This window comes from Rana temporaria, chromosome 12 (genome assembly GCF_905171775.1).
Source record: "Rana temporaria chromosome 12, aRanTem1.1, whole genome shotgun sequence".
Classification (NCBI taxonomy): Eukaryota; Metazoa; Chordata; class Amphibia; order Anura; family Ranidae; genus Rana; species Rana temporaria.
In genome coordinates, this window is record NC_053500.1 from 2,944,303 (window position 1) to 2,956,461 (window position 12,159).

Below are 12,159 nucleotides of genomic sequence, written 5' to 3' on the forward strand. Positions count from 1 at the left end.
TCGACGTGAACGTAAATGGCGTCCAGCGCCATTCACGAAAGACTTACGCAAACGACGTAAAATTTGAAAATCGCGACGCGGGAACGACGTCCATACTTACCATTGGCTGCGCCTCCTAATAGCAAGAGCAGCCTTTACAACGAAACCGACGTACGCAAACGACGTAAAAAACGACCGCAGGGCGCACGGACGGTTGTGAATCGGCGTGAGTATGCAATTTGCATACTCTACGCCAGTGATGGGGAACCTCGGCACCCCAGATGTTTTGGAACTACATTTCCCATGATACTCAGGCACTCTGCAGTGTAGATAAGCATCATGGGAAATGTAGTGTTAAAACATCTGGGGTGCCGAGGTTCCCCATCACCGCTCTACGCTGACAACTACGGGAACGCCACCTAGCGACCAGCGTCAGAATGCACCCTAAGATACGACGGCGTAAGAGACTTATGCCAGTCGTATCTTAGGCTAATGTCGGCGTATCGAGCTTTCTGAATACAGAAAATAGATACGCCGCTGAATACAGAAAATAGATACGCCGCTGAATACAGAAAATAGATACGCCGGCGCAGCTATTGAATTACGCGGCGTATCTATGGATACGCCGGCGTAATTCTTTACTGAATCTACCCCAGTGTGTACAGTACTAGAGACAGTCCAGAGCTCTGTGTACAACGCACCTCCTCCTCCACCAGGTGTACACAGAGCACTCAGCACGTCAGTGACACCCCAATCCCCCCAAATACAGCCGCAGCTCACAGAAGTCACCACTACCGGAAGTGTGCAACACCTCAGAGCGAGGCGTGAGACGCAGAATGTTCACAAAGAGGCTTGGAGCGCAAGGCACGCCCCACAGACCGAGCTTTGGAACGCAAGGCACGCTTTCTACACTGGACAGCGATGTGTGACACGCAAGGAACGCCCCCCCCCTATGACTGACCTGGAAACAAGGACCACTCCCTCTTATGAAACTCCGCCCGCCCCCTTAGAAGAGACAGACAGAAAGGCACGCCCCCCCATCCCTGTTAGGCATTGAAAATAAACAGTAGGACACGCCCTAGAAAGGGCACTCACGCGGGACACGCCCCTCCAGTGGGCGGGCGTGCTGTACGAGGAGGTGGCACGTGGAGGAAGTACATTGCTGTAGGTTAGTGAAACATTTTGTGTGTTGTATGTCACCCCCCTATACCGTCTCCATGTACAATCCCCTATATACATTGTATGTCACCCCCCTATACCGTCTCCTATATACATTGTATGTCACCTCCCTATACCGTCTCCTATATACATTGTATGTCACCTCCCTATACCGTCTCCTATATATGAATACATTATCTGAATGGCTTACCTTATCTCTGTATCTACATTACAGATGCAGGTGAGAAGTTTAGAGCTCACCTGGCAGAGGTTTTCTTTTCCTGACTGCTGATTGGCTGCCATAGACAATGAATGAATGAAAAAACGTATATAGCGCGGCGCATGCGAACTGAATCGCCTTCTCACAGTATCTTTCTGCACCCTTCCCATGTAGGAGAGCGCTATGTACCATCCCCCGGCGGAGGCCATCTTGTGTCAGGTGACCGCGCCATGTCTTGGTGCGCGGCAGGACGGGTCCGGCGGACGGGGAGGATGTTTCCGGCTCCTCTGTTCCTGCAGTGCAGGAGGCTGGCGGCCGGAGGGCGGGCGAGCGACGATCTCCTGGAGTTGTGCCGGCGAAGGTGCTTCCTCTTAGGGGAGAAGGCGACTCCGGCCTCCGTTCTAGGAGGACGTCACAGCCTGGGGCCCCTGGGAGCCCAAATGAAAAGGAACTTGGTAAAGGAATGGTGGGACGCCACGGTGCTGCACCCGGAGCAGGTTCTGCCCATTGACTCTTTGTGTCGCCTACCGGGAACGTCCAACCCCTCGCCCAGACCACTCCCCAAGGCCCGTCTGGACCGCCTCCAAAACCAAAGTCCAACCCAGGAGGAGCTGGAAAAGATGGCCGATCTTCGCCAAGATCTCCTATATGGTAACAATGACACAGAGATGGGGTGATCAATTATCTGCCCCATTGTGGGAGGGGCAGAGACACAAACTACTGCAGGAAATCTCACCATTGTGGGAGGGGCAGAGACACAAACTACTGCAGGAAATCTCACCATTGTGGGAGGGGCAGAGACACAAACTACTGCAGGAAATCTCACCATTGTGGGAGGGGCAGAGACACAAACTACTGCAGGAAATCTCCCCATTGTGGGAGGGGCAGAGACACAAACTACTGCAGGAAATCTCATTGTGGGAGGGGCAGAGACACAAACTACTGCAGGAAATCTCCCCATTGTGGGAGGGGCAGAGACACAAACTACTGCAGGAAATCTCCTCATTGTGGGAGGGGCAGAGACACAAACTACTGCAGGAAATCTCCCCATTGTGGGAGGGGCAGAGACACAAACTACTGTAGGGAAAATCCCCATTGTGGGAGGGGCAGAGACACAAACTACTGCAGGAAATCTCCCCATTGTGGGAGGGGCAGAGACACAAACTACTGCAGGGAAATCTCACCATTGTGGGAGGGGCAGAGACACCAACTACTGCAGGGAAATCTCACCATTGTGGGAGGGGCAGAGACACAAACTACTGCAGGAAATCTCCTCATTGTGGGAGGGGCAGAGACACAAAGTACTGCAGGAAATCTCCCCATTGTGGGAGGGGCAGAGACACAAACTACTGCAGGGAAAATCCCCATTGTGGGAGGGGCAGAGACACAAACTACTGCAGGAAATCTCACCATTGTGGGCGGGGCAGAGACACAAACTACTGCAGGAAATCTCCTCATTGTGGGAGGGGCAGAGACACAAACTACTGCAGGGAAAGCTCTCCATTGTGGGAGGGGCCTAAAATATATATATTTTTTTAATATTTTCCTAAATTTTTAGGTGCCTTGTATTATTACCCCTCCTGTTTGGAGCTGCTGAACAGGAAGTTGCCCTTTGGTATCGCAGAGGTGGGGAGATGTTTTCACCCAATCTCAGACGAGGAGGACCCCGACACCTGCAGGTCAGCCATATTGTAATATGGGGGGGAGGGGTTGGTTCCTCACGTAGTGTACAGAATACAATGTATTCCTCATTTGTCTTTTCCCACAATGCAGTTTGCTAGTAACTCTCGGGGGGGGGGGGGGGGTGCGCGCTCTGATTAATACCGGGGGAGGGAGATTAGAAGTCACAGGCCACCGATTTAATCATCTGGTGCAAAACCCCAAAAAGCAAAAGATAGAATCCCACTGACAGCGATCATTTTTTGGCAGACAGAAGAGGGCGGGGGTGGGGTAAAAGAGAGGATAAGTCCAGGAATAGGATTATATTGACGAGGCTGTAAACCGATTAATTTTTATTTCCATGTTGTAGGGCGGGGGAGGGGACGGCGGCGTCTCTGGTCTGGTTCAGCTCCGCCAAGACTTGCGCTCAGTGGCGGGACTACTGGCTGCGGCAGCGGCTGCTGTGGTGGAGGAAGGTGAGTAACAGCATGAGCGCTCGGGAAGCCGCCCCCCGAGACGTCAATGGGGGTTATTTATAAGAGATGATCTATAAGTATTTGACCCCCTTAGTAGTTGGGGGGAGGTTCCTTGGTAGTTGGGGGGGAGGTTCCTTGGTAGTTGGGGGGAGGTTCCTTGGTAGTTGGGGGGGGAGGTTCCTTGGTAGTTGGGGGGGAGGTTCCTTGGTAGTTGGGGGGGAGGTTCCTTGGTAGTTGGGGGGGTCCCTTAGTAGTTGGGGGAGGTTCCTTGGTAGTTGGGGGGAGGTTCCTTGGTAGTTGGGGGGGGGGGGGGGTTCCTTGGTAGTTGGGGGGAGGTTCCTTGGTAGTTGGGGGGAGGTTCCTTGGTAGTGGGGGGGGGGGTTCCTTGGTAGTTGGGGGGGAGGTTCCTTGGTAGTTGGGGGGGAGGTTCCTTGGTAGTTGGGGGGGAGGTTCCTTGGTAGTTGGGGGGAGGTTCCTTGGTAGTTGGGGGGGAGGTTCCTTGGTAGTTGGGGGGAGGTTCCTTGGTAGTTGGGGGAGGTTCCTTGGTAGTTGGGGGGGAGGTTCCTTGGTAGTTGGGGGGGGGGTTCCTTGGTAGTTGGGGGGGAGGTTCCTTGGTAGTTGGGGGGGAGGTTCCTTGGTAGTTGGGGGGGAGGTTCCTTGGTAGTTGGGGGGGAGGTTCGTTCCTTGGTAGTTGGGGGGAGGTTCCTTGGTAGTTGGGGGGGAGGTTCCTTGGTAGTTGGGGGGGAGGTTCCTTGTTGGGAAGCACAGAGGTCAGACGTTTCTTGTAGGTGGTGATCAGGTCTCCACACATCTCAGGAGGGATTTTCTCTTCTCTAAATCCTGAAAGTTTCTTGGAAACTCGAAGTTTCAGCTCCTCCTCCATACATTTTCTATAGGATTAAGGTCTGGAGACCGGCTAGGCCACTCCGTGACCTTCATGTGCTTCTTCTTGAGCCCCTCCTTTGTTGCCTTGGTGATATGTTTCGGGTCATTGTCATGCTGGGAGACTCATCCATGACCCATCTTCAGGGAAGAAGGTTCTCATCCAAGATCTTACAATACATGGCCCTGCCCATTGGCCCCTCGAGTCGGAAATTTACCTTTAGCAGAGAAAAAGCCCCAAATCCTCATGTTTCCCCCTCCCCGTGTGACTGTAGGGATGGAGTTCTTGGGGTCGTAGTCACCATTTTTTCTTCCTCCAAACACGGTGAGTCGAGTTGATGCCAAAGAGCTGAATTTTGGTCTCATGTGACCTCAGAACTTCCTCCCGATCTTCTTCTCTGACCTCAGAATTTTCTCCCGATCTTCTCTGACCTCAGAATTTTCTCCCGATCTTCTCTGACCTCAGAATTTTCTCCCGATCTTCTCTGACCTCAGAACTTTCTCCCGATCTTCTCTGACCTCAGAACTTTCTCCCGATCTTCTCTGACCTCAGAACTTCCTCCCGATCTTCTTCTCTGACCTCAGAACTTTCTCCCGATCTTCTCTGACCTCAGAACTTTCTCCCGATCTTCTCTGACCTCAGAACTTTCTCCCGATCTTCTCTGACCTCAGAACTTTCTCCCGATCTTCTCTGACCTCAGAACTTTCTCCCGATCTTCTCTGACCTCAGAACTTTCTCCCGATCTTCTCTTAATCATTTAGATGTTCATTGGCAGGACTGTACATGGGGCTTCTTCAGGAGGGGGACTCGCCGTGTTTGGAGGAAGAAGAATGCTGACTATGACCCTAAGAACTCCATCCCTACAGTCACACGGAGGGCGAAACATGAGGATTTGGGGGGTTTCTCTGATAAAGGTCCAGGCCGACTTAAGGGGCCAATGGGCGGGGCCATGTATTGTAAGATCCTGGATGAGAACCTCCTTCCCTCAGCCAGAACACTGAAGTTGGGTCATGGATGGGTCTTCCAGCATGACAACGACCCAAAACATATCGCCAAGGCAACAAAGAAGAAGCACATGAAGGTCATGGAGTGGCCTAGCCAGTCACCAGACCTTAATCCTATAGAAAATGTATGGAGAGAGCTGAAACTTCGAGTTGCCAAGCGACAGCCAAAAAACCTTAAGGATTAGAGAAGATCTGTAAAGAAGAGTGGAGACCAAAATCCCTCCTGAGATGTGTGGAGACCTGATCACCAACTACAAGAAACATCCGACCTCTGTGCTCCCCAACAAGGGTTGGTAAGAAGGACTCGTACCCTGACCCCCGGGGCGCAAGGCCTAGCAGACCACCATTCTTCTAGGACAGCCAAAGCCGTCCCAGAATACTAGGTCAGGGGAACTCTCCCGAAGAGAGAACCTCGAGAGGCATGGGAGGGAGGAACCAGAAGGCCACACCCCCCACAGACGTCAGGGTAAGCCCAAGGACTCATACCCTTAATCCAGGCTGGGCGGGAAGTGGTTAAGGATTTAGAGAAGAGAAAACCCCTCCTGAGATGTGTGGAGACCTGATCACCAACTACAAGAAACGTCTGACCTCTGTGCTCCCCAACAAGGAACCTCCCCGAACTACCAAGGAACCTCCCCTGACTACCAAGGAACCTCCCCCAACTACCAAGGAACCTCCCCCGACTACTAAGGGGGTCAAAAACGTATTTCCCTCCATTTATAACATTTGTATCATGGGATCTCTCTGAATTTTTGGTTGATATTCTGTCTCTATCATATAAAATACACCATTTCTATGTAAGTGGTCTGCAGGGATCAAATCAGTATTTCCCCCCAATAATTATATATATTTTTTACATATAAGACTGAACGCTGAGGTAGCACACCCCCCCCCCCCTTCTGTGTCCAGTTTGCTCAGGTACCCTCCAGATTCAGCATCGGCGACCACCCTGACGAAGACGGGACGAAAACGACCCTCATACAGTACGACTTCCCCTGGGGCAAGGAGCCAATCGAACGCCTCGGCAGCCTGGATGACTCCGCCCTCGCCCAGATGCACCATGGGCCCATCGCTGATCTTCACGTATGTCACACGCACAGAATCACTCAACGTCATTTCCGATCTCTTCGTACTTTCCAGTGATCGGGGAACTCCCTTTAGCAAATGAAAAAATCCTAATATATACAATTGCTACACAAGTTATATTGTAACTGAAGGTTCTTATAAAAGACCTTTCCTTTCCAATCTGTCATTTATGGCCACCTGGGGGCGCTCTGTACACAGATATTATACAGAACACCCCCCCCCAGATATGCAATATGACCACCTGGAGGCGCTCTGTACACAGTATATAGAACACCCCCCCAAATATGCAATATGACCACCTGGAGGCGCTCTGTACACAGATAGTATACAGAACACCCCCCCCCCCCCAGATATGCAATATGACCACCTGGGGGCGCTCTGTACACAGATAGTATACAGAACCCCCCCCAGATATGCAATATGGCCACCTGGAGGCGCTCTGTACACAGATAGTATACAGAACCCCCCCAGATATGCAATATGACCACATGGAGGCGCTCTGTATACAGAACACCCCCCCCCCCCCAGATATACAATATGACCACCTGGAGGCGCTCTGTACACAGATGGTATACAGAACCCCCCCCCCCCCCCAGATATACAATATGACCACCTGGAGGCGCTCTGTACACAGATGGTATACAGAACCCCCCCCAGATATACAATATGGCCACCTGGAGGCGCTCTGTACACAGATGGTATACAGAACCCCCCCCAGATATACAATATGGCCACCTGGAGGCGCTCTGTACACAGATGGTATACAGAACCCCCCCCCCAGATATACAATATGACCACCTGGAGGCGCTCTCTGTACACAGATGGTATACAGAGTGCCTTGCAGCTCTGGTATTCTCCGTTCAAATACTCCAATGAAAACTAAATGTCCCCCACTAAGAGTCTACATCTGCACCCCTGCAAGTCTGTAATACGTTGTGCCTGTATACACCTCGTCTGTACATTATCATATATATATATATATGTAGGCAGTCCTGATTCTCTCCATGTCGCCACAAGGTGGCGCCAGTCTTGCGTTTTTGCCATATTAGAATTTGCAACTGCTAAGCGCAAAGAATAGGCTGAGATTTCTAATGCAGGAAGTCATTCTCGGGATCGGGACTCGGGGGGGGGGGGGGGGGGGCTACACATAACGATCCGCATCCTTTACTAGTTTGCTGCACTTTAGCCTTCCTGACAAATTCCACTCCTCCTCCCCTCCCTCCAATCTATAATGGAAAAAAAAATCCCATAAACTGGTGAGATGGGGCCAGCAGAGCAGGAAGTTTATTGATAATGTTACTTCCTGTGCACGTGCGTGTTTATTGTAAATTGTGTCATTTTAGTGTTCAAGCTTGGCTACTGAGTCCCCCTAGTGAGATGTGTGGGTATTGCACTATTCTAGTGTTCTTGCACTAATGAGCATATATGGTTGTTGTGTCCCTCAAATGCACTTGTGTCCCTTTAGTATGCATGCATGATTATTGCATGTGTGGTTGTTGAGTCCCTCTAGTGTGCATGTGTGGTTGTTGTGTCCCTCTAGTGTGCATGTGTGGCTGTTGTGTCCCTCTAGTGTGCATGTGTGGCTGTTGTGTCCCTCTAGTGTGCATGTGTGGCTGTTGTGTCCCTCTAGTGTGCATGTGTGGTTGTTGTGTCCCTCTAGTGTGCATGTGTGGTTGTTGTGTCCCTCTAGTGTGCATGTGTGGCTGTTGTGTCCCTCTAGTGTGCATGTGTGGCTGTTGTGTCCCTCTAGTGTGCATGTGCGGTTGTTGTGTCCCTCTAGTGTGCATGTGCGGTTGTTGTGTCCCTCTAGTGTGCATGTGCGGTTGTTGTGTCCCTCTAGTGTGCATGTGTGGCTGTTGTGTCCCTCTAGTGTGCATGTGTGGCTGTTGTGTCCCTCTAGTGTGCATGTGCGGTTGTTGTGTCCCTCTAGTGTGCATGTGCGGCTGTTGTGTCCCTCTAGTGCAGTTGTGTCCCTCTAGTGCCCATGTGTTGCTGTTGTGTCCCTCTAGTGCCCATGTGTGGCGGTTGTGTCCCTCTAGTGCCCATGTGTGGCTGTTGTGTCCCTCTAGTGCCCATGTGCGGCTGTTGTGTCCCTCTAGTGCCCATGTGCGGCTGTTGTGTCCCTCTAGTGCCCATGTGCGGCTGTTGTGTCCCTCTAGTGCCCATGTGCGGCTGTTGTGTCCCTCTAGTGCCCATGTGCGGCTGTTGTGTCCCTCTAGTGCGCATGTTGTGTCCCTCTAGTGCGCATGTGTGGTTGTTGTGTCACTCTGTTGCACACGTGTGGCTTTTGTGACCCTCTAGTGCGCATGTGCCGCTCTTGTGCATTTTGTATAGTTTCTCTGGTGCACATGTGCATTTTTGTGTTCCTCTGGTGCGGTTATTGTGTCCCTCTAATGCGCATGTATGTCTCTTGTGTCCCCCACTAGTGCGTGTGTGCAGTTGTTGTGTCTCTCTGGTGCGCATGCGTAGTTCTTGTGTCTCTCTAATACACATTTATGGTTATTATGTCCAGTAGTGCATATGTACAGTGCAGGCATTGCCCCCCCCCCCCCCCCTTGTGCACATGCCGGGTTTCTATGACCAACTAGTGTCCATGTGCGGTATTACGTCCTCTAGAGAAGAAGTGATGACAGAGGGTCCCGTTTGGAGGCGGGGTTTCCATGTCTCCCTTCCATGACTCCTCCTCTCCCCTGATGTCTGTCCGCAGGGCCGGGACGGCAGGAAGTCCGCCATTCCCCACGTGGTCTGGATGAGCAGCGACGTAGGAGGAGGTCTGTTGGCCTATCTGTGCGACGCCCTGCAGGTGACGGAGAGCGCGGCGCCCCGGGGGAAGGAGCAGCGGCGGACGGTGAGGAATCGGGGGATGGTGTCGCAACATTGTATCTTTTATTATTATTTTTTTATTTAATTCCGTCCTTCTTGTCTTTCAGGTGCTGAAGATTCACCCGTCGCTCGCCCCGGTCACGTTGGCCGTAGACTTGGGGAAAGGCCCGGCCGCCGACCTGCGACTGGTCTGTATTACTAGATTTGGGGCGAGGGGGGGGGGGTTTATAGATCGGACGTTGTTCTGCTGATGGTGATTGGCTGTGACCTCTGACCTCGGTCTCTCTCTCTTAGGTGTGCCAGGGTCTGTGTACCGAGCTGCGGGGGAGGGGGATCTCCGTCTGGCCGGGGTACCTGGAAACGTTACACACTCCTATGGAGCAGCTGTTCACCAGGTGAGTGATGGGTGACCCCGCCCAGCATGCGCCACCTTGGGCGGGAGTATCTAATGCAGGCTCCGCCCCTTTATTCATCCATGGAGTTTCTTATGAGTGGTCAGCCCTTTGGCCTTGGTTGGACACCATCTGCATGGAGTTTGCATGTTCCTCCTGCGCTTACATGGGTTTCCTCCAACACGCCAAAGACACGCAGAGAGTCATATTGGCCCCCCCGGTCTAAACCGGCCCTAAGATGTTCAGGTCCCTAACGTGTAAAAATCAGATACATATTTTGCTACTCAACCCCCAAACATTGTATATTGTATAAGCAGAGACCCTAGAGAATAAAATGGTGGGAGTCGAAATATTTTTTTTTTTTTTTATATGTCACACGGTATTTGCGCAGCAATTTTTTTTAAACACAATTGTTTTGGGGGGGGGAGAGAAACACTTTAATGATAAAAAAAACACAATACCCAATTTTTTGGCTAAATCCGAAAAAAAAAGATGTTGGGCCGAGTAAATAGATACCCAACACGTCACGCTTTAAAATTGCGCATGCTCGTGGAATGGCGCCAAACTACGATACTAAAATCTCCATGGGGGGGCGGGGTCGCTTTAATTATTTTTTTTTTTTTTAACCACCTGAGACCCGCGCTATTGACAAGAGAGCCGCGCTGTTGACGTCTTAAGTGCCAACTGGATGTCTTTGGATGTCATTTAAAGAGCATTACCCGCGTGCGCCTCTGGGGGGCGCGCAGCGGGTAAACACTGTCCCGGCGCATCGCTGGGAAGCCGATGCGTGTACCTGGCGGCCGCCATCTCCACCAGGTACACGCGATCGTCGGTAAGACAGCAGGGACGTGGAGCTCTGTGTGTAATGATGGGGTGTAAACACAGAGCTCCACGTCCTGTCAGAGGAGAGGAGACCGATCTGTGTCTCTTGTACATAGGGACACAGCATCGGTCACCTCCCCCAGAAGCTGAAATTTCGCCTGGGCACGAAGGGGGTTTATTTGCCCAGTAAGCAAGTGGTTAAAGGTTACCAGTTTAGAGATACAGAAGAGATCTAGCGCTAGAATTATTGCTCTCGCTCTGAGTCTCCCGTGTTCCCCTCCTCCTCCTTCCAGGTACGATGAGATGGGCGTCCTCTTCACCGCGCTGGTCAGTGATGTCACGCTGGAGAGCGGGCTGCTTCAGCTGCGCAGCCGAGACACCACCATCAAAGAGACCGTCCATGTCTCCAAGCTCGGCGCCTTCCTGACGCAGCACATGACCGCCGAGGCTAAACGCTGACCAATAAAAAGCTTTCCTTTTGTTTTATTTTTCTTTGCGGTCACTTGGTGAATTATTGGGGGCGGAATGAGGTGCCCACTCTTCTAATATAGATTGTCCAACCGAGGGGGGGGAGGGTCTCCAATATCCATTTACTCCATTCCACTAATACATGGATTCCCCCGATATCCATCCACTCTGATAATACACATCTGGTGGCGGCGGGCCCCCCAATATCTGTTCACTCCAATACACAATGCCTGACTGAGGGGCCCCCCAATATCTGTTCACTCTGCTAATACACAATGTCTGACCAAGGGGGGCCCCCAATATCAGTACACTCTTCTAATACACAATGTCTGACTGAAGGGGTCCCCCAATATCTGTCCACTTTGCTAATACACTATCTGTCTGAGGGGTCCCCCAATTTCCATCCCATCTTCTAATACACAATATCTGACTGAGGGGTCCCCTAATTTCCATCCCATCTTCTAATACACAATATCTGACTGAGGGGGTCCCCCAATTTCCATCCCATCTTCTAATACACAATATCTGACTGAGGGGGTCCCCCAATTTCCATCCCATCTGCTAATACAAAATATCTAACTGAGGGGGTCCCCCAATATCTGACCACTCTGTTAACATGCAATGTCTGACTGAGGGAGTCCCCCAATTTCCATTCCATCTGCTTATACACAATGCCTGACTGAGGGGGTCCCCCAATATCTGTCCACTCTGCTAATACACAATGTCTGACTGTGGGGTCCCCCAGTTTCCATCCAGTCTGCTAATACACAATATCTGATGAGGGGGGGCCCCCATTATCAGTACACTCTGCTAATACACAATGCCTGTCGGGAGTCCCCCAATTTCCATCCCATCTGTTAATACACAATGTCTGACTGAGGGGGTCCCCCAATATATATCCAGTCTGCTAAGATTCAATCTCTGACTGAGGATGGCCCCCAATTTCCATCCACTCTGCTAATACAGAATGTCCAACCGAAGGGGCCCCCAAATATTTGTATATGCTGCGAATACACAATATCGGACTGAGCAGGCACCCCAATATCTGTCCGCTTTGCTAATACACAATGTCCAACTGTGGGGGCCCCCAAATATCGATCCACTTTGTTAATATATGATCTCTGACCGGGGGGGGGGGGGCGATATTCACCCACTCTGCTAATACACAATATCTGACTGAGGGAACCCC

General features: G+C 51.5%; 1 protein-coding gene across 3 annotated transcripts; it reads left to right on the plus strand.

Moving 5' to 3' along the window:
• Positions 1-1,025: 1,025 nt before the first annotated feature.
• Positions 1,026-10,988, plus strand: POLG2 (DNA polymerase gamma 2, accessory subunit). 3 transcript variants are annotated; one of them, XM_040330167.1, is made up of 9 exons: positions 1,026-1,147; positions 1,373-2,008; positions 2,916-3,036; positions 3,387-3,492; positions 6,289-6,462; positions 9,173-9,313; positions 9,396-9,476; positions 9,583-9,683; positions 10,796-10,988. In XM_040330167.1, the coding sequence occupies exons 2-9, from the start codon at positions 1,450-1,452 to the stop codon at positions 10,959-10,961; spliced, it is 1,449 nt and encodes a 482-aa protein (XP_040186101.1). In that variant the 5' UTR covers positions 1,026-1,147; positions 1,373-1,449; the 3' UTR covers positions 10,962-10,988. The 3 variants fall into 3 exon arrangements, with proteins under 3 accessions (XP_040186101.1, XP_040186102.1, XP_040186103.1); XM_040330168.1 differs by having other exon boundaries at positions 1,532-2,008; XM_040330169.1 differs by having other exon boundaries at positions 1,026-1,143; positions 1,532-2,008.
• The last annotated feature ends 1,171 nt before the right edge of the window (positions 10,989-12,159 follow it).